The sequence below is a fragment of the Tamandua tetradactyla genome, chromosome 1 (genome assembly GCF_023851605.1).
Source record: "Tamandua tetradactyla isolate mTamTet1 chromosome 1, mTamTet1.pri, whole genome shotgun sequence".
Lineage (NCBI taxonomy): Eukaryota > Metazoa > Chordata > Mammalia > Pilosa > Myrmecophagidae > Tamandua > Tamandua tetradactyla.
Window position 1 is genome coordinate 66,436,035 of NC_135327.1, and position 20,950 is coordinate 66,456,984.

The following is a 20,950-nucleotide window of genomic DNA, read 5'->3' on the forward strand; positions in this document are numbered from 1 at the left end:
CACGGGAGGCCTCCAGCCTATCCCGAAGCCTGCAGCTCCTGGGAGAGACTCTGGGAGATGGCTCTCTGAGTGCCAAGGGTGGGGCTGGGCCGAGCTGGCCTGGGAGTCAGGCTGTGCTCCCCAAGCCATGTGGACATCCGTGTGGCAAGATTGGACTCCACTGCCAGCCATCTGGAGAGGTGTCAAGGGGGAGTCGTAGCTGATGGCTCAGATACTACACTCTAAGGCCACGGCAGTCAGATGCCCTGTCAGACTCCACTCCCCACACCAAAGCTGCACAAAGTGAGGGAAGCCCCTGCATTTAGGGTGCATCCAGGAAGAAGAGGCAGGAGGCAGCTGTGAGAGCAGAGGAGGTGCCTGCGGAAGGAAGGGAGGGTGACTCAGGGACTGGATCCGGAGCCTTGCTGGCCAGAGCAGGGCGTAGGTGTCCATCCCAGCCTCTCTTCCTGGCTACTGCCCTGTGGCCCATGCTCCCCAATGCTAGGGGCCTTGGCCCTGCCCTCGTCCCCTCTGTCTCTCAGGTGGCTGTGTTTCAGAGGCAAGCGTCCTACAACCTCCACACCTACGCCCCCGACACCTATGTGGAACACAGGGGCTGAGCAGCATCCTCCCCAGAGCACTGCTGCCCTGCAGCACCCCCTAGTGACCTCAAACCTTCACTGGAACCCCGTGGGAAACTGCGCATGGGGAGAGAGCAAAGAAGGAGCGAGAGAGCTGATGCCAGCCTGGGACATTCTGTAACCCAGAAGAGGCAGCCTGGGGCATTTCAGAATGATAATGCTCTGGTCTCCCACTCAGAGCTTGAGTCCAGGCTCCTCCTAGTTCAGGGTTACCCCACAGGGGGCAAGCAGGGGTCAAGTTCACAGTGCAGCACAAGCAGAGCAGGCTTACCTGGCCCACATGGAGGCTCCATCCAGGCGAGAGTGGCAGGGACCAGTGACCATGCCTGTCCACCTCCACGCACAAGCCCACACCAGAAACAGACACAACAGATTTTATTTGGGCAGTGAGCTGAAAGTTCAGCAGCTGGGGGCCACAGACGGAGCAGTCCTAGACCTCAGGGGGCAGGGTACCAGGTGCAAGGACCTGGGTGCAGCTGGCTCAGGGGCTGGGCCAGAGGAGGGTGAAGGCATTGTGGCTGCAGCGAAAGTCTGGGGCTGGCTGCTCGGGTTTGGGCTCCACGGAGACAAGGCGCCGGGCTCCATGCTGGCTTAGGGGTATGCAGTCAGAGACGCGGACCTCCAGGGCCTGGCCCTCCCTGAAGTGGGGGCGGGTGAGGTAGAGGAGAGGGGTCAAGGAGAGGCCAGGGCCCCTGCCGCCACCCCACAGCCTCCCTGTGACCTGGGACTCACCCTTGGCAATGGGCAGCCAGCACGCCCACCAGCTCCCCGACGCGGTTGTCTAGTTCTGGCTGGGTGCGGTGCAGGCAGACAACCAGGTCATCCTGGCCCCGAGCATGAAGCACCACCAGTTGGTCCCTCCCACTGGTCACACTGACCCCTGTCACCTGAGCGCGGAGGTGTATGGTCAGGTGTGCAAGTGAGCCCCAGAACTAGGTCCAGCACCCTGCCCCACCAGGGCACCACAGAGCATCTGGGTGTGCTCCATTGCCCCTGCCCTCCCCTCGCCCATCGCCCTCCTGCCTATTCAGAGCCCCGCCCCCCAACCCCAACACATCTCCCTCCAGCACCCCCTACCTAGAAAGACATTCTTGAGCACCCCTCCACTGAGTGCTCTCTGCTTCTCTGCTCCAACAGTCCCTAACTCCAAAAGGAAAAGATTGGACAAGCGGGGTTGTCTGCTATGCGATAGGGCTGTGCAATAGGGCCTCCTATTGTGGCGATGGAATATTCTATATTTGCATGGGCCAACACAGTCACCACTTGCCATGCATGGCCACTGAGCACTTGAAATATGCTACTGCGATTGATATTCTGCATTTTTAATTTTCTTAGTGTTCATTCATTTAAGTTTAATTAAATTTATGAACCTAGTGGCGACTGTGTGGGATGGTGTACTGCTAAAGCCCCTTCAATTCTGGAGGTACAGAGATCTCTAAGCCAGCCTTGGTCCTTGCAGAACTGTGGGGGACCCAAGGTAAATGGGTCTCTCTCCCTGCCCTCAGGTTGCTCCCTGACTTGGGGGAGAGAGAAGATGAGAATCCCAGGAACTGTAACTCGAAGTGGGGCCAGTAGAGAGGGACCAGGAAGGGGATCCCAAAGGAGGCAAGGGGTTTGTGGGTATGTCTCTGGCATGCAGAGATGGGGAGGGAGCCTTCCAGCCGGGCACAGAGGTGGCGGCCTGGAGCAGATGTGGGGACAGGGGGTGTCATTTGGTCTGGTCCAGAGAGCAGAGAGCAGAAGGAGACAAGGGAACTGCAGCCAGAGGGGTTGATGGGGCAGATCCCCTAGAGGAGAAGGTGCCATTAGGAGGAGCCACATGGGGTTTTCAGCAGAGAGACCAGAGGGGAGGGGGCTACAAATCCTGCCCTGCTCTCTTTGTCTCCCAGCCCAGGGGCACCAAGCAAGGATGCTCACCGCCTGGAGAGGCACAGCCCGCATCACTCGGTACTGCCTGCCTGGCTCCAGCTTGTACAAGTGCCGGTCTGTGAGCAGGAGCGCCCGGTCCCGACTCTTTCTGAAGCGATTCACCTGCAAAGGGGAGAGCGGCTGGGGTCTGCCTGGCCCTGGTACATGGGCCTGAGAGAAGGCCCTGTCCCTTCCTGCCTGCCCCTTGCTGGCTGTACCCTCCTGCCTGGGTGGTTGGGGGGATTTGGAAAGTTTCTGGAGCAACCCTGAAGCTTCTAAACTGGGCTCTGGGTGCAGACCAGATCCCAATCTGGTCTCCCTCATGCCCACACTTCTCCCTGCACCAGCCTCCTACCTTGCGGACGTGGCTAGAAAACAGCACAGCCCCAAAGCCGTCCTTCTCCCGAAGGCTCTTCAGTCGCTGTGCAAAGAGGCCTGAGGCTGTGGGGTTGTCAGATGCCTGAGAGGAGCAGGGACAGACGGGGTCTCAGGGGCCAGCCTCGGGATCAGATGGCAGGAGAGTCTAATTCTCTTAGCCATGCTCAATTAACTGAGAGTCCCAACTCATGGGTGCACCCCACCTGCCCCTCCAGAAACCAAGCTGTGCTGTGAGGGCCCCCACTCTGAGGTAGGGGGACTCAAGCCCTACCAGCAGCTGGCCATGGGTGAACTACAGGTCCCATGAGGACAGAGGATGCAGAGCCTTGTAGCTCTGAAAGTCTAGGCCTGCAAATCCAAGCCCTTTCCTTCTCTTCTACCTAAACCCCTAAGCTCCCCATTCCCTGTACCCTCTGCCCATCCCCCTGCCTCACATCAAGCCAGGACTGGACTGGGCGTGGCTGCGCAGAGGGTCCTAGGGTGAAGAAGGTTCGGGGGAAACTTGACAAGCCCTGTGCCACCCTGAGTCTCTGCTTACGGCCCCCCGTGGGAGTGGGGGAGTGAAATTATAATGGGTGGGGGGTGGGGAGTTGGAAACTCTTCGACCTCAGAGGAAGAAGAGGTCAGAGTGGCCCAATCAAGAGGCAAGACAGGCCTGCCCAGAGGAGGGGGCAGCTGAGGGGGGCAAGAAGATTCATTGACAGGTGCAATGACAGCCATGAGCCAGCTCCTCGGGGAACTGGCATCCCCTGCACATTCCCCCCTTGCCCTTCCCACCCACGGCTCACCGAGGACAAGTAGTCACGGGCCCAGGCCCGTTGGCAGCCCCAGTCCTGGCGCAGCCCCTGCAGGGCCCCCATGGCGGCTACCTTGGCCTTGATTTGGGCCATGTCTGAAGGTGGAATGTTCTTCACTAGCTGCCGGGCGCGCCACCTGGGAGGGAGGTGGATGGTCAGACGGACATACTGGGTGGCCTGCCAAGCAGCCTCCACAGGGCCTCCCTTTCCTGACACTTGCCCATGGAAGGTGGCCTCAGGACCCCATCACCATCCAGAGTCTTCCCATCTCCAAATGTACTGCTCTTCTCTGCACCCCCTTCCCCTCCTCACCTGGAGAACTCCTACTCAGCCCTCAAAGCCCTGAGAAAATGCAAAGTTATCCCCAGACCCCACAGGACCTCCTTCGGCAGAGCATAGCCATCAACCACTTGGAACCAAGCAGAGGCCGGCATCCTCCCAAATGCCCAGGGTGTGCCTGGAGTTCTGCCCCACCCACCCTGGGGCCTAGGGTACAGCCTTGGGGTTCTCACTTGTAAAATGGGCCTATCTCTGTCTACCCAACAGGCTTCTGTGAAGACTGGACAATGGGTCTCAGGTGTTCACTGGGGTTTTGGGGTACAGGTCTGGACGAGTACACCAAGGACGATGGCAGGTGGCAAAAAAGCCCGGTCAGAGGGGTGGGGGTGGGCGTACCTGCAGAATAGTGCCTGGCAAGTGTCCTGGAAGGGCTGCAGCACAGCGGGGGCTGGCGGCCAGGTGAGGTCACGGCCGTAGAGTGGAGGCTGCCGTGCGGCCTGGAAGCGTCGCTGCAGCTCTGACAGGTGAGCACGCACCTTGCACCGCCTGAACCAGCCCATGATGGTGTAGATGGCGCGCAGGCGCCGGCACCGCCACCTGGCCAGGGTGCCTCGCCAGGCCTGGAAGCATGACAACATGCGGTGAGGGCCCCGCAGGGCCACGGGAGCCCCTAACCCCCCCGCCCTCTCGGCTCCCCCCGGGGGCTTTATTCAAGAGGCATCTCCTGTTTACCCCTCTTCCCTAAAAATGCCTTGGCTTGGCTCCATGGAAGCCAACCTCCCACCACCCACAGCCGGAGGGGCTGGGGGTGCTGACCTGCCTACCTGAGAGATCCGTCTGTGCCCTGACCCACCAGGACCTCTGGGAGAAAGCTGCTTTTCTGTTCTAGGCATTTTAAGCTGGGACTTGTTGTTTGGCCCTGCTCAGGGACCCCCAGGCCACACATGACTGCAGAGATGGACAGGCTTTCCCACCTCTGAGGCCTAAGCGCACTTGCCCAATCTGGAATCTGACTTGATCTAGATCTAACTACTGACTCCCCGGAGATCAGGAGACAGCGGACGTGAGAAAGAGCACCAGAAGAAGGCGATCACAAAGCCCAGACTGCAGAAACCCCACAAGGCAGGCAGCTCAGGGGCAGGTACAGCCTGAAAAAGGCCTAAGCAATACAGCGGCCAACTGCAACATATGGCTACTATTTAGATCATGATTTGAAGAAACTAAAAATATATATATTATGAGATGATAATTGAGGAAGTTCGAATACTGACTGAATATTAGATGATGATAATAAATCAGTGTTAACTTTTAAGTCAGTGATAATGGTATAGTGGTTATGTTCTCAAAATAATCCCTAATATGATTTAAAATCTTGAGATAGGAAATTATTTTAGGTTATCCATGTGGGTTCAATTAACCATAGAGGTCCTTATAAAAGGAAGGCAGACGGGGCAGAAACTAGAAGAAATTACACCTAGAGTCAGCCCCTTCACCCCAAGCCTCAGAGCTCTAGCTTGCCCTTTATGATGGATTTCAGACTTGCCTAGCAACTCCCACTATTATATAAGTCAATTCCTTGCAATAAACCTCTTAATATATATCTTTTAAAAAATAACCTCTATATATTATAGGAGAAAAAAAGAAACAACTAAACATGATGTATGATTATAGATTGGACTCTGGTCTTTATGAAGCCATAACACATTATACTGGGATAATTGTGGGAATTTGAATATGGCCTACACATTAGATATCCAGATATGTAGATTATTTTATCAGTTAAATTTCTTGAATGTGCTGATGTCACCATGGTTTTAAAGGGGAACGTCCTTGTTTGTGAGATACGCCTGCTGACATATTTAAGGGTGCATGATGTCTACAACTGACTTTATATGATTCAAGGAAAACATGCATGAGTGTGTGTGAAGAGAAAGACAAAGCACAAGTTAGCAATCCAAGTGAGTGGTATTTGGTATTCATCGTACTAAACTTTTTCAACTTTTAGGTAGGTTTGAAATTTCTCAAAGTAAAAAGTTATGGGGGAAGGGGAAGAACCCTTTGCCTTTAGAAATGCATGCGGAAATGATTGTGAATGAAATGATTTGCTTCCAGATAGTTGGGAGAGGGGCTCAGATGGATACACAAACCACACTGACCATGAGTGAAGCTGAGCAAAGGAAGTGTGGGGGTTCAGTACACCGTTCCCTATATTTTCCTAAGTCTGAAATATTCCATAGTAGATAGTTTTTAAGGAAGGATGGGAGGATGAGATGAAGGAAGGCAGGAGAGAGGGAGGAAGACTGGCCAGATTTCTGAAAACCCTATTTTGAGCGACTGGATCCAGCTGGGGCTGAAGCTGGTGACCCAAAGGACTTTGTAGCAACCTAAACTGTATTCATACCCGCTAAGTCAGTTTAACCTGTAGTTCTGCCTTTTGCAACCACAAAAGGTTGCCTGTGGTCCTGGAAAGACCACCTTTGACCCAGATCCCATGGGCCCTGCCATACTCCTGGGCTGGAGAGGGCACATCTTGCCGGCCTTACCTTCTGCAGCAGCAGCACGATGATGGGGATGAGGCGGGCCCGGCTCTGCTCCAGTGCGACCAGGGTCTGGGCGGAGCGGATGAACAGCTTGCTGTGGCCAAAGGCCACGTCCCCCTGTAGCCCATGCTGCTCCAGGAGGGCACTCACAGCTGCCCTGTCTGAGCCCAGCAGGTGGTTGGGCCAGGTGTACTCGCAAGTCATCTTATACCTATCACCACAGGGATGGGGTGGCAGGGAAGTCCAGACCCTCAGAAGGAGGGCTGTGGGGGTCCACCCTGACCCCACCCAGGGGAGCAAACAGGATGCTGTGAGCTGCTGGGGACGTTGTTCCCCACCCCCCACCCCCAAACCCTGTTCCATGGGGCAGATATCCTCCAGGAACCACTCTTGGAGTACGAAGTAAAATTTTTTGAGGGGGTACATGGTCTGGGAATTGAACCTGGGTCTCCCACATGGAAGGCAAGAGCATTCTACACTGAACTACCTGTGCACCCTCACAGTGAAACTTTTGCTTGCACAGGTGTCCTTACACACTCTGACTCCAGTATGTTAAGGTTTGAGAAGCACCACTCTAGGGATCATCTGGTCTACCTTTGTATTTCACGGGGCTCCAAGGCCCAGAGCAGTGATGGATGTGACCAGGGCTCCCGGGCCTGGGGGAGCATAGGAAAGGGTGGCACAGTTATTGGGGTGCCAGTACCTGAGGAGGAATCGAGGGTAGGGCTGGCGGGAAGCAAAGCCGGCCCTGCGGACCCGCACGTTCTCCAGCAGCCCGAGGTAGGAGACTTGGTGGCGGCAATGCCCCTCGTCCAGCTTCCCAGCCACCTTGTCCTCGTTGGGCTTGATGCAGCGGACGTAGTAGGGCTCCTACAGGTCCCAGAGGCCAGGGACAGAGGGGACTCAGCATAGGGCCAGGAAAGAGAACCTGCCGAGCACCACACCCTGAGTCCCACCTCCCCGACCTCTCTGCACCCCGTTGTAGATTAGGGGTGAGAGCCAAGTTCTCAGCCACGGCTGCAGAGCTGGGAAGTGGCAATGGGCTCAGGTCCACCCACCTGGTGGTCCAATAGCTTCCTGTCTTGCAGGTGGAGAAGAGGGAGAGCAAGGGGCCACCTCACTCATGAAGAGGAGGCCAAGGAGAATGGACAGCAGGCAGAGGAGCCCAGGCCAAGAAGAGAGTTGAGGATTGATGAATACATGGACAGAATGAGGGCACTGTGGACCCAGGTGGTGGCCGGTAGGAAGGCAAGCACAGGGGCAGAGCTGGTTCCAACCCAGGCTTTAGGGCTGAGGGTGGAGTACTCTGGGGGAATAGGGGATTGGGAAGCACTGGGCAGGGTGAAGAAGGAGCAAGTGTCTTGCTCCAGTCAGTCCTTTCTGTTTCTCTCACCTGGACAGTGCTGCACTCAGCTTGTCATGATCATGTCGGGCCCTGCCATAATTTTCCCTGCCTCTCCATCTCTCACTTCGGGCCAGTCTCCCACTCTGCCAGAAACTAACCTTGTGGCTTTTGGTGTATGATAAGCAGGGGCAACCCAATCTCGGAGCAGGATCTCTTCCAGCTTTTCTGCATCCCTGGCCCATTGCCTCTGGGATGCAGAAAAGCTGGTTCAAATGCCAGCTCTCCTACCTTCTAGGTGTGATGGGTTGTTCAAAGTCTAGACATCTTAACCCATGCCCAGGGTGGATATGGCACACAGAAAACAGGAAATGAACACACTCACACCCACGCATGGAGCTCGGTCTGTGCAAGGTCCTGGGACCCAGCGTGGCCCCAGCACTCATGGCCACAAGAGGAGGGTTGGGGGTGGTGGTGGTGGTGTGATGGACTGGGTACCTTGGAGGCCAGGTTTTCCACCAGGGCCACCATGGAGTTCTTAAAGAGAGTGCCGGCTGTCAAGGGGCGCTTTGTCACCTCCGTGATGTCCTGCTGTCCATCTGGCCACATGGCTCGAAGGGTGGGGTCCATGCTGCAAACACAGGCCACAGGTTGGCTGCTTGACACAGGACAGCAGCCTTCCCACCCCATGCTTCCAGTTCTGCCCTTTACAAGCTGTGTAGCCTTGAGCTTGAACTTCAGTCTCCCTGCCGCAGAGTCAGGGGGTGAGACTTCAACCTCTCCCCATGCAAGTTCATGACTTCTGCCCCCCGGCTCCCACCACCCAGGCCCTGTCCCAGCAGAGCCATGCTCACCTGTTATACAGAAGCCGCTTAAAGTCCTGGAAGAGGAAGTCTCTGTTCTTATCGATGAAGCCCTCCACGGAGTACCTGCAGGAGGCCAGGGTGGGCAAAGGGAGGAAACAGTTGGGATGGTGGTAGGAGGTCACAGGCTGGACCGGCTGGGCAGACAGACAGAAGGTGGCTTCTGGGCCTCTCCAAGCAATAGCAGCCCCCCAGGAAACCCCCACTCTACCCAGTTCTTGTTCTGTCTTCCCCCTACAGCCATCTGCTTCTCTATGCTAGTGTCTGTCTTCCTTCCCTCTCAGGCCCTCTTCTCCTCTCTCCCTCTCACACCTGTCTTCTCTCTCATAATGTTAGACACCCTCAAGAGAAGTGACTTTCCTGGGAGAGGAATAGAGCAGCTGAGCACATGGCTCTGAGCCAACGTCCAAGTGTTGAATCCCAGTTCTATTACCTAGTAGCTATGTGACCATGGAGGTGTTCCTTAACCTCTCTGTGCCTCAATGGACATCTAATGTCAGTGAAAATCAGTGATTACAATTATTACCAGGAACTCTCTAGTCATTGGTCTATTTTAATCCAGTGGGCACTGAAAACCTCAGAGTCACTTGTCAGCCTTTCTTTGGTCCAAAGCTCAGGGCCAAAATTTTGGCTCCACCTCTAGCACTTGGTAAAGACCCAGGGATGGATTTTGTAACCAGATCTGACTTCTGGCTGCTTCACTATCACCATTTACTCTATTTTTTTTATTTTTTATTTTTGCTTTTAAAGCAAACGTACCTTTCTATGTGAGTCACCGCAAACTCTCTTCAGAAAGAGGTAAGCAACAGGTAAATTAATGATAATAACAAACAACAATGACATCTTAAGAATACCCCTGGGCCTTTATACTCCAAGTATGTTCTGAGGTCCACCTGCAGCTGCCATCCCACCTGGGATCTTCTTAAAAATGCAGCGTCTTGCTCCTCCTCTGCCCCCACTGTGCTGACCTGTATCTTAACAGGATGATTTGCTAAGCTCTGATCCTTGGATGGAGAGGTGGTTCCCATTCTGGTGGCAGCTTAGAATCCTCTGCCTCTTGCCCCCATCTGACTCAATGGGTCAGGGTGAGGGCCTGTACAAGGGAATTTTTTAAATGCTTTCCAGAAAATTCTCTTCTGCAGCCAGGGTTGTGAACCACAGTGCAAAATCCTGTTTCATGTTCTTGTGAATCTGGTGAAGGGCTTGCTTTCAGTTTCTCAAAAAAGGAGAAAGGGAAGGGAATGGAATTGTATTCCAACTCCCCACGATGCGGGGGATGGGGTGCGGGTGGGGGCTTACGTGACGTCCCCTGCATAGTGCTTGATCCGGAAGTCTCGGCCAAACTCCATGGTCTTGTCTGTAGGGCAGAGCTGTGGGGAGGGGGTTGGAGTCAAGGAATAGGAGGTGCGGGATGGGGGAGTCTGCCGAAGGTGGCTGGGCAGAGGAGGCCATCAGGGTGATGATAACGGCACCCCACTGTGCCACCCCACACCCAACGTCCCCACCAGGGGGCAGCATGCATGCGCCCCGGGCGCGTCTCCGAATCACCCCGCGGCTCATTCAAGGACAGGCTGGAGTGGGCTCAGGAGGGCTGCGGGGAGAACCTGGCGGCTGGTGTAGTGGGGGTGGTGTCGATGGTGGGTGTCTAAGGTCTGCAGGAAGATCCGGTCGGTGATGGGACCCGCGGAGCTGCAAGCCTCGTCCAGCACGGCCAGGATGCCCCGGTGCGGCCGCTCTACCAGCTCCACGATGGCCGCGTTGTTAAAATACTCGATCTGGGGATTTAGAGGGGGCGAGCTCCGACGGTCCCGGAGGTCCTCCCTGGCTGGCCCCACCTTCCTGCTTGCAGCTGCCCTCCACACCTGCTCCCTGCCTGGTCAGCACCAGCTGCAAATGCCGCCTTCCTCCATGCCCTGCCCTTGGCCCATCCCAGCTGCCCTAAGCGCAGGTCCCCGCCTCCAAGCCCGGGGCGGCACTCACGCTCTGCCAGGTGATGCCCTCCCGCTGGTACTCCTCCTGCTCCTGCTTCAAGATGAGCTGGATAAACAGCTGCTGCAGCTTCTCGTTGCAGTAATTGATGCAGAACTGCTCGAAGCTGGGAGATCGGAGGGGGACTTTCAGAGGCAGCTCCCGCTTCCTGGGAGCTGTTACTACTTGGGGGATGAGTGCAATGGGTTGCAAGCCCTTCTCCTAATATCTCCCCATGTTCATCTTAGGAGCGCCACTGCCCAGAATCCCTCCATTCATGTTTCATGGTGGATGATGCTTTCCCTCCTCTGTGCCCTCCTTCACTCCCAATTTGTTCCCTGGCCATGGAGCTCACATTCTGGAATGGATTTGGGAGGCATGTGGATGGGAAACCAGTCCCAGAATTTTCCCACCTGGGCTTTCCATGGCTCCAGCCTGCCATGGATGGGGATGTGCTTGGTCCACCCACCTGTTGACAGGGAACACCTCAAAGCCGTAGATGTCCAGCACGCCAATGACTGTGTCCTTGCCATCTCGTCGAGGGTCCCGGCCTCGAGCTTCCATGATACTATTAATCCGGTCCACAACCCACTCAAACAGTCGCTGGTACACTGCCTGGGAGAGGTCAGGGGGAGGCTGCATCTTGCTACTTCTGACTTTGCCTCCTCCAGGCCTCCTGAATTACACTCCACCCTACTCCTCCCCTCTGCCCCCCAGGGTACCTTGGCACAGGCATCCCGGGCATAGCAGGCCTCGGCTGTGGTGTGACCCTTCTCGATGAGGTCTCTGCCTCCTGAGGCCACAGTGCGAGCCAGCAGGGAGCGCAGCACCAGGTCCCGAGGTGTGGCCGTGAGCGCGGCCACATGATCCACCAGCATCTCCTTGGCCACCGCCAGGCCCCCGTTTTCTGGCCCCTCTGCCTCTGTCTCCACAAACTCAATGTTTCCCTGTTAATGAGGGATTCTATGTGGAGCTCAGCCCCCAAAGGAGGAGAAAGACAGGCACGGGTGTGGGACTCAGCCAGAAATGTGAGGAAGGGGCACCAGAGCATGTCGGAGCTGCCCTAGGGTCCCAATGCCAGCCCCACAGAGCCTCTTCTGCCCACCTACAAAACCCTTTGAAGTACAAGCTCACATTCCACTGCCCCGCCGTGCTCATTCATGAAAAGCTTTCCCTATGTGCGGGCTTTGAGTCAAACATGTGATGTGAATTGAATTATCACGTTTAGTCCTGACAAAGCCAACAGACAGGGGAATATGTATCACTGTCTATCCTCATCCTGTGTCGGAGAGGCCCACAGGAGCTAAAACCCCACCCAGAGCCAAGAGGCAGGTCTGCACGATGCAACAGCTACCCTTGCACCCCAAGAGCAGACTCATCTACCAATGTCTTCCTCCTTTGGAGGCTTCTCCCAGCCAGGCTCACCAGGTGCAGGATGGCAGCCAGGATCCGATGCACAGAGCCCACCTCCTCAGGACTGAAACCAATCACCCTCATAGCCTGGGTCACTGCTTGGTGGTTCTTCTCATCACTGTCTGAAGCCTGAGGGAAGAAGGGGTTCAAAACCCCAGGGCTGTGCTGAGCTCAGTGCACCAAGGTACTCTACGGGGCCCTGTTTCCACCACCCCAGGCCATGCTGAGCCCAATGTACCCAGTTCTCACACAGAGACCTGTGTGTACCACCCCAATGCCATACCAAACCCAGTACATCCCAGCACTCACACTGACCCCTGGGTCCATGCCTGATTTGAGCCCTTGCATCCTCCGCACTCACGCTAAGCTCAGCATAGGTATGTGCTTCACACCAACTACTCACACTGAGCCCTGCTCCCTGGCGGGTGAAATTATACAGAGCAGGATTCCTCTCCAAGTGTAGTTCCTGCAGCACCTTATCGTCACTGCCCTGTAGCAACTGAAGGAGAGAGAAGGCCTTTTCTGAGCCTCTAGGACCCCTCAATATACATGCACAGAATGAGAAATAAATTCAGCTGTGGATGAGGCCTTCCTCATTCCATCATAGAGTCATGATGTCCCCACTGTGACTGGCTGTTGGAACTGAAAGCCTCTGTTCTCAAGGAACTCACACTTTAGTTAGGGCAACAGGTACCCATGATCTTGTCTGCAGTGGGAGTGGGTTGTTTGGAGGACTCTCCTGAGAACACCTGAGAGCTGCAGGGAGTTTTGAGGCGCAGGGAGGTGTCAGTGGGTACAGAGTGGAGGCTGGGGCACAGAGTGGCAGCTGTGAGAGGAGGGAGGGAGCCACTGCAATAGGTGGTTGGGTGGGGTGGGGCCACGAGGTTAGGGGCTATGACAGCTAATGCAGCAGAAAATCCTGTTGATTTGCCTCAAAAATGTATCCAGTTCTGTTTGGGGGGGAATGGAAACGTTTTGAGAATGGACAGAAGTGATGGTAACACAATATTCTTAATATAATTAATGGCACTGAATTGAATACTTGAAAGTGGTTAAGATGAGAAATTTTATGTTGTTTTATGTTACCACAATTTAAAAAAGAAGAAGCCCAGGGGCAAAGAAAAAGTATCCAGGATCAAAATAGTGATACAAGTATTCTTGGATCAACTGGGATCACTTAAGCACAGATTCGATATTAGATGCAAATATGGAATTGTTATTTTCTTCAGGGTGATTATAGTATTCCGTTGATGGAGAGAATGATCTTATTCCTAACAGGTAAATGCTAAAATATTTAGAAGTTCCACTTATGAAGTCTGCAACTTTCAAATGGTTCAACAACAGCAAACACTATGCATAGACACAAAGAAGAAGCAAATGTGGCAAACCGCTAACAATGATTGAGTCTACGTGGAGAATATATGGATCATACTGCATCCTACTGTTCTTTCCATTTTTCCGTATACATAAAAGTTTTCATAATAAATTGGGAGGAAAAACTTGTGTGGATACATCTTCATATATAATTATGTGTGTGTACTATATAAATTATATATAAAAAACTTTTTGCACCATCCTGGATCCAACACCCCTCCCCGATTCTATTTCTGCTGCCTAGTCCAACAACTCTCCCTGAAGTTCCTGCTCCCACCTTAGTCCCCCTAGAGTCCCTCCTCAACTCCAGAGGGGTCCTTTTAAACTGTAACTCAGATTGTGTCCCTCCTCCGCTCAAAGTTCTGAAAGGAGCCGGGTCCAGCTCAGAGTCCCGCTTGGCCTTCCATTGCTCCAGGTTCCCTTCCGCCTCCCTAGAAAGCTCTCCCCGCACACCTCTGCTAACTTCCTCACATCTGGTAAAGCAGGCTCCAAAGCCACAGTCTCAGGACTGACCCGGAGCACCCCTGCACCCCGACTCCCCTCCAGTGCTCTTTCACCTGCCCACAGACTTATAATTTACTCTTCTATTACATCCACTGCTCTTTGTGTCTATGCTCCTGCTAAGAGGGGCTGTCACCAGAGCAGGGGCGAGTGTAGGTGTTTTGTTCACTGCTGCAGCCCCGAGGCCTAGAATCTCGGGGAATGGGTGGGGCGGGGCGTGGGTGGGAGGGATTGAGGGGGAGAAGGGGACCTGACGGGACTGGCGGGGTGATGGGGCTCTGGGCAAAGGGACCAGGTGTAAGTCGGGGCTTGGAGGGTGGGACAGGGGAGGTGGGCTGGGCAGGGCCAAGATAATGGGTGGGGTGGGGGCCGTCCCAGCCGGTCCGGCCCGGGCCCGGCATTTCCACTGCCCCTGCGGCCGCTCACCTGGTAGAAAGAGTGGAAGTTCCTTTCGCCCACGTGCTGCTTGAGGACCCGAGACTGAGAAAAGGGAGAGAGCTGTGGAACCCGTTCCTCAGCCAAGGGAATCCCTTGCGCTGCGTGCCCCCAGGGTCATTTGATCCGTGGTCCCAGACCTTCGGGCCCAGACGCAGAGACCCTGAAGCCAGGAGAAGGCCACGGAGAAGGGCCAGCCCTCTGAATCTCCAATAGGGAGAGACACTATCTTCCCAGCCCCTAACCAGCCCGCCTGGCCTGGAAAGGTCTCCACCATGGTCCCGTCAAGGAGGGGGGTATAGGACCGGGGGCTCCCACCCTGTTTGGGTTCCAGCAGGGCCCACCTTCTCCAGCAGGTAGCTGTGGATATGTCCCCCGATGGGGTCTCCCTTGAAATCAAAATTGATATCCATATATTTGCCAAAGCGGCTGGAATTGTGGTTGCGGTTGGTGCGTGCGTTGCCAAAGGCTTCCAGGACGCAGGTGGACCTGAGCAGCACCTCCTTGACCCTGTGTGGTGGGCCAGGAGAGAGGGTCCAGGCACCAGCATGTATAGCCTCCTTGCTGGGGAACAGTGTCACCACTTCCCACAAAACCCAGAGACTGTCAGGACCAAGTGGGAGCCGAAGGCCTGGGTTTTGGGTAGCAGATCTGACCCTTTCCCAGATGTCCTAAAGTGGAGCTTTACCTACCCCTTCCATGCAGGCTAGCCAAGAGACACAATGTGCAATGCTCACAACTGGTACTAAGTGCCTTGACTTTTTATCTCCTGGGGCCCTCCCTTCCCTTTCCCAGTGGGTCAGCATCTGGGAATGAGGATGTGGGTCTGACCCATGGTCGTGGCCTCCAGCTGCAGAGAGGGGCAGTGGCGCCAGCTGCATCTATTCGAGAACTTACATCACTTGTCATTCGTCTCCTCCACTTAGCCACACTCCCACCCTGAACAGGAAGAGACTTGGGCTCCCGACAGGAAACTGCTTTTGCAAGGCCCACAGCTGGTGAGCCACAGAGCTGGCAGGGAACCCTGCCTTCCTAGCACCCAGTCCAGGGCCAGATGCCCTGCCCAGCTTTCTCTGCCTTTCCTGGCTAACTTCAGTCTACTGTCAGATCGCCCAAGTGGTGCTCAGTCCTTTCCCAGCTGTGTCCTTGCCCTTCTTCATACGTCTACTTCCTGTCTGCCCAGTGCCACCCCCAGCTGGCAGGGTGTCCCCTTCTCTGAGCATGGGTCAGCTTGGCTTACCGGTGGGTGGAACCTTTTGAGGGCTATCCCCACTGAATTAGCAGAAGGAAGCTTTGGCTGGCTAAGGACTTGAGGTACTCAGGTTGAATACATGAGCCCAAAGCCACCCTGGCTTGCTCCCAGTTGTCCTTGCCCCTCACCTCTCCACTTCAGCCCTCTGGCTTGGGTTGGTAACGGCAGCGATATACTGCATGATGTACTTGCTAGCTTCTGTCTTCCCTGCCCCGCTTTCACCTGGATGGATGGAAAGACGGACAAGACCAGTGAGGCTGCATCCACCAGGCCTGGCCCAGGGGCTGTGCATCTTAGTTCAGGTACCTGGTCCCACCCCCCACCAGCCCAGTACCCTTGGAGGCACCTCTACCTGACCTGAGATGACAATGCAGGTGTCCCTAGACCGGCGCTTCATGGCCTTGTAGGCTGCGTTGGCGACGGCATAGAGGTGGGGTGGCCGTTCATAGAGCTCACGGCCTTGGTACTGCATGATGGCCTCGGGCCCGTAGAGTGGCAGCTCTTGGTAGGGGTTCACTGAGACTAGTACCTCGCCGATGTAGGTGTAGATGCGACCCTTCTCAAACCTGGGGTGGAGTGGCTCAGACTTAGCCCCTGGCCCATGTGCCCCATTTTGAGGAGCTGAGAGTGGGGTGCATGTACAGAAGGAGCGGGGCTTGGGGGCACTGAGCTGACTAGTGCTTAAGGCCCACAGACCCTTCTTACAGTAGCTCTTCCATGGGCATCTTGGGGTGGACAGGAATCATGAAGGAGGAGAGTACCCAGGGAGGGGGCTGCAGTTGCCCCAGCCCTGCTTGGATGGGTGTAGGGCTGGGGGTAAAGGCAGACAATGTCTCCGGAGAGAGGCCTGGAGGGGGAGAGGAAGGGAGGGCTGTGGGCTAGCAGTGGGCTATTTCCTGTTTCAAGCCTGGGCAGGAACCAGAGGCAGAGGGAAGCCCAGTGGCCCCACCCAGGCAAATAGATGGGGTAGAGGCCGAGAAGGGGACTGGGGAACACCAATCCTGGGTGTTCCTCCACCTCCTTAGCCCAGGGCAAGCTGGCCACAGCCCTCCCACCCACACTTTTCTCTCCATAAATTGGGCTTACTGAAGGGGATCCCGTGGCCATGTATGCTGCCACCTGCTCTCTTGACCTTCTGTCCTGGGAGGATCAGCAGCCACCTGTTCCCTGAACGTTGGGCTTGCCCTCCCTGCCTCCCCTCTTTTCCTGTTGGCCTCTGCCATGGGTGTCCACCCTCTTCTCTGAGTGTTCTCTAACTTATCCACCTAGAGACCTTGCTCTATGAAGAGCACTCCCATTTCCAAGCTGTGTGACCTGGAGCCAGTTACCACACTTCTCTGGGGCCAGGGTTCACATCATGGAAATGGAAGTGGTAATACCTGCCTCACAGCTAGGTTTTAAAGGAGTTAAATGAAATAATGCACATGAAGGGCCTAGTGCTGTGCTGAAGCAAATGAGAAACATGACAAGCAGTAATAAGGATGTATTTCCCTGCTAAGTCCCTCTCTGTCCCTCAGGCCTGGCCTTGGTGCCAGGCTGCCTTTTCATGTTGTGAATGGGTCTTTTTGCCTCCACACGCTCCTAGGGGAGCTTCCCAAGGCACAGCATCCCCTGTGACTTGGGCATGGAGCACAGGCCGCACCCATCGGCCCTACCTCACCACAGACCTCAAGCATCAAGGCCAGTTCTCCAGCCACCCCTCCCCCCCAGGCCCCTCTGCTGAGCAGTTATCTCAGCACCTGTGGTGACCGTCTCCACCCCATAGTCCTGGATCCCCAGGGTAGGGGCCTGCCCATGGCACCACAGTGTCCCCAGGCTCAGCAAGGGGCCAGGCACCATGAATGAGATGGAGCAAGTGAGCACGGCACCGGGCGGGGCCGGAAGGAGAGTGGCAGGCTCCAGCAGGGGTGGGGTTTTGCTGGTCCCTTTTTGGGATGCCTGGATCCTGTCTGCCGAGATGGGGGTCACTGCCCTGGGTGTGTCAGGCAGCAAGTGCGCCGGCTGGCAGAAAGAGATCAAAGGCACTGGTCTGTCTGGGTGTGTCCCTTGCTTAATTCCAAAACCTGGCTGAAGTTGGCTGTGCCGGCAGGCTGGGGCCAGAGGTGGACCCCAGCACTGACCAGCTGTGATGGAGCTGGCTGTTCCCTAGGCCTGCACACTGCTCACTGTCTGCCTGCCTTGAAGGAAATGTCAGGTAAGAAAAGCCCCACCTTTTTCCCCTGCTGATGGTGCCCAAGTCATCTGCCCTGGAGCCTGGAGGAAACAGTGAGCCCAGGGACCCCACAGACCCCCAAGCCAGGTCTACCTGAGCTTCAGGTTCTCCATGAATTCCTCCATAGTCACTTGGTCCAGGAGCACAAAGTCAGGCTTGCCGTACTCAGGGCCTTCCTCTTCCATCCTGCTGAGCAGAGGACACCCAAATCTGGCTGCTCTGCCCTTCGTGTGCCAGTCTAGCGAGAATGGCTGAGGCAGGGGTCTCCTGGATCCCACTTGCCCTCACACTGCACTCCAGCTCTGCAGTGAAATAGGAACTCAGTTCTGGCCCTCGGGAGGGGCAGCCCTTCCCCTGCGAGGTGCTCTGACCCCTGCTTCCTGGTTCCCCTCCCCAGCGAGGGTGTGCCTAACCGTTACCCACATGCAGGCCAGGGTGCTAGGCCGGGGCTCCGGATGTACAGGTCCTCCCTGCAGCACACCCCCTCCCTGCTCTGGAGGGCTCACTACTGGGCCTCTGAAGGAAGTTCCTGGCCCTCCGTGATTTCTCTGGCCCCACCCTGAGCAGCAGGCGCGATTCTGAGGGTTTACACCCTGGCAGCACGTTAAATCCATCAGTGGAACTTTTGCCCCCAATTTCTTGATTATGGCAGTGGTTATACAGCTGTATGTGTTTGCCAGAACTCATGGAACTGAATATTGTGTGTAAATTGGACCTTAATAACAACAAACAAAAATATTAATGTCCTTCTTCTGATTTAGTTGACTTGGGATTGGGGACAAGGCAAGAACATGTTTAAAGTGTGCTGCTAGGCCACCCTGGGATGCAAATGACAAATGCAGCTTTGTGCTTAGCTCTGCCCAAAGGACCAGGGGTCTAAATTCATCCTGCTGCAATTTCTGGCAACAGGGACCTGGGAAGGAGGGTGGGCAGAGACTCTATGTAGTGTCCCTCTGAAACTACGCCATCCAGTCACTCTACCCCAGGACTTGGGGATCCTGTTTCCTAGAAGATTCATAAATCAGGGGCTAGACAAGATCTAGCAAGTATTCTTTGGGTGAAGAAGGTGCTTGATGGGATCCCCTTGTGCATCTAACCATCTTCTTGTTCATCCATCATCCATCCACCCACCCACTCACCATTTATTAGTCAGGCACAGTACTAGAAGCTCTTGTTAAGTCTCACCTTAATTCTCACAATTCTCGGAGGCATGTAGATGGGGTTGCTGAGGCCCAGGGAGGGTAGGGAATTTGCCCAGATAATCTGCTCTAGGTAGCACACTTGGGATGTGGCCACAGTGACTTTCAGGCTCAGGCTTATCTCCAAATAGAGTTTTCCGGGCCACGCAGTGCAGGTCTCAGGGCAGACTGGGAGGCTCTCTCCTCTCCCTCTTTGAGCTGGGAGGCCAGAGGGCAGATGCTAGTATTCCCCAAACTTGAGTCATTTCTGTACTTAAGATTTTTGTCACAACCACTGGTTTAGTAATTATCTTTAAATCAACTCATTTTTTCATTTACCTTTGAAATAACTGTCTGATAGGCAAGTTAAGACTATTCCCCCCCACCTCCAAATTCCTTAAAAGAGGGCCTAACTAAAAAAATTTAAATGTGCTGACTCAAGCACTTGCTAAAACCACGTTGCACCCCATGGCAGGAAGGATCCTCGGACCTGGCCCTGGGCCAGACCTGGGGCTTCTCTTGCGCAAATTTAGGTCAAGTTTTGTCTTTTCTAATTGAGAAGAAGGACCCCCCTCCTCATCCCTGGCCTCTGGGGTGATTTTGAAGGCTTCCCTGACCAACAACGACGAAAAGAACCTGGGGAATTCTCTCCCTAACTCAGTCTCATCTCACCACCCTTTTGCATGTTTCATTTCTCCAATCTCAAAGGTCAACCCACAAAGGGGTTAGTGCTTTAAAAGAACAGGCGTGGCTGTATTCTAATAAAACTTTATGAACACTGAAATTTGAATTTGATGCGTCACAAAGCATTCTTCTGATTTTTCTCAACCACTTAAAAATGTCACAACTACCCTTAGCTCAGGATTTGGCCCATGGGTGGGAGTTTGACATCTTTTGCTTTAGGTACTGGTTGGTGATCTTGAGCATAATCGCAATGATTACATTTCCTCTACCCCAACAGCTCACAGGACTTGCCATGCCTGCTTGTTTCTCACTTCATGTAGGAGTTAATCTCCTTTTACAAATATTGAAACTGAGGCCCACAGATGAATTAGTTTGCCCAGGGTAACTTGGAGAGTGAGCACTGGATTCAAACCTGAGTCTTTTACTCCAAATACCAGAATTACAGCATCACACCAAGGGATGCTACTTTTCCTTTCTCGATCTGGACTGATTTCCTCAGGCCCTGCTCACATCCCAGGGAACAGGTGGACAGTTCCTGTCTCAGGCCTGTCCTTGGAAGGCAGGGTAAGTGGTGGTCCTATTGCAGTTTCCCGAGGGTGTGCCTCTAGTAGGGCTGACAGGTGAAGGGAAGTGAACGTGGTTAACAAACAGATGAAAGTAGGGGAAGGCAGCACTAGATGGAAGTACAGCTGGGAGAGCCACTTGTTCAAGCCCACGGGGGGCTGTACAAGCCTTCTCACCATGATACTCTTGGTATCTAACCTCAGTTGGTTCTGAGATGCCCCCCTCTACCCAGTTCCCTTCTGTGGCCTCTTATCCCACTGCCTTGCTTCATTATACAGCCATCAGCCACATTGCTTGGCTGACGGTGGCCTCCTCTAGATCACAGCTGCTGACCACTGCAGTCAACCTTGAGTCCCAGGAAACCATACCTTATGCACTATGCCCTCCAGGGGACAGCCAGGCTAGAAAACTGCTCAGCTATGGCATTTTGTGTCACAGGCCTCCAGCCCCTATCACTTAGGTATTACTATTTCTGGTGTCTGGGACAAGGACCTGGAGACTGGGAAACTTTGGCTACTTTCCCATTATGTATAATTAGTAAACCCTATGAATCTAAAAGTAGCTCACTGAATCTCTGCCAGCCTAGTCAGGCTATGGCCTCGTCTGCTGTTATTCCCTCAAGATGTCACACTGTCATTGAGC

General features: G+C 54.6%; 1 protein-coding gene across 3 annotated transcripts; it reads right to left on the bottom strand.

Annotated features, from left to right (window-relative positions):
* Positions 1-838: 838 nt before the first annotated feature.
* Positions 839-18,361, bottom strand: MYO1G (myosin IG). Of its 3 annotated transcripts, none has more exons than XM_077118502.1 (22): positions 17,976-18,361; positions 16,028-16,236; positions 15,799-15,892; positions 14,763-14,928; positions 14,410-14,463; positions 12,512-12,607; positions 12,121-12,237; positions 11,418-11,642; positions 11,165-11,310; positions 10,708-10,822; positions 10,332-10,502; positions 10,027-10,097; positions 8,719-8,793; positions 8,363-8,495; positions 7,226-7,392; positions 6,526-6,733; positions 4,423-4,602; positions 3,695-3,751; positions 2,884-2,988; positions 2,538-2,651; positions 1,353-1,507; positions 840-1,258 (listed from the first exon to the last, which is right to left on the bottom strand). In XM_077118502.1, the coding sequence occupies exons 1-22, from the start codon at positions 18,065-18,067 to the stop codon at positions 1,102-1,104; spliced, it is 2,907 nt and encodes a 968-aa protein (XP_076974617.1). In that variant the 5' UTR covers positions 18,068-18,361; the 3' UTR covers positions 840-1,101. The 3 variants fall into 3 exon arrangements, with proteins under 3 accessions (XP_076974624.1, XP_076974617.1, XP_076974609.1); XM_077118494.1 differs by having other exon boundaries at positions 3,695-3,839; positions 4,379-4,602; XM_077118509.1 differs by lacking the exon at positions 16,028-16,236 and having other exon boundaries at positions 839-1,258; positions 3,695-3,839; positions 4,379-4,602; positions 17,976-18,013.
* Positions 18,362-20,950: the final 2,589 nt, after the last annotated feature.

Bases quoted from the DNA above. Each gene is read 5' to 3' on its own strand.
- MYO1G (XM_077118494.1), bottom strand. From the start codon at position 18,067: ATGGAAGAGGAAGGCCCTGAGTACGGCAAGCCTGACTTTGTGCTCCTG. The intron at 14,464-14,762 runs GTGGGCCCTGCT...CCCTTTTCTCAG, and splicing joins ACAGCTACCTGCTGGAGAAG to TCTCGGGTCCTCAAGCAGCA. The intron at 12,238-12,511 runs GTGAGTAGTTGG...TTCTTCCCTCAG, and splicing joins GCCAGGGAGCAGGGCTCAGT to GCTTCAGACAGTGATGAGAA.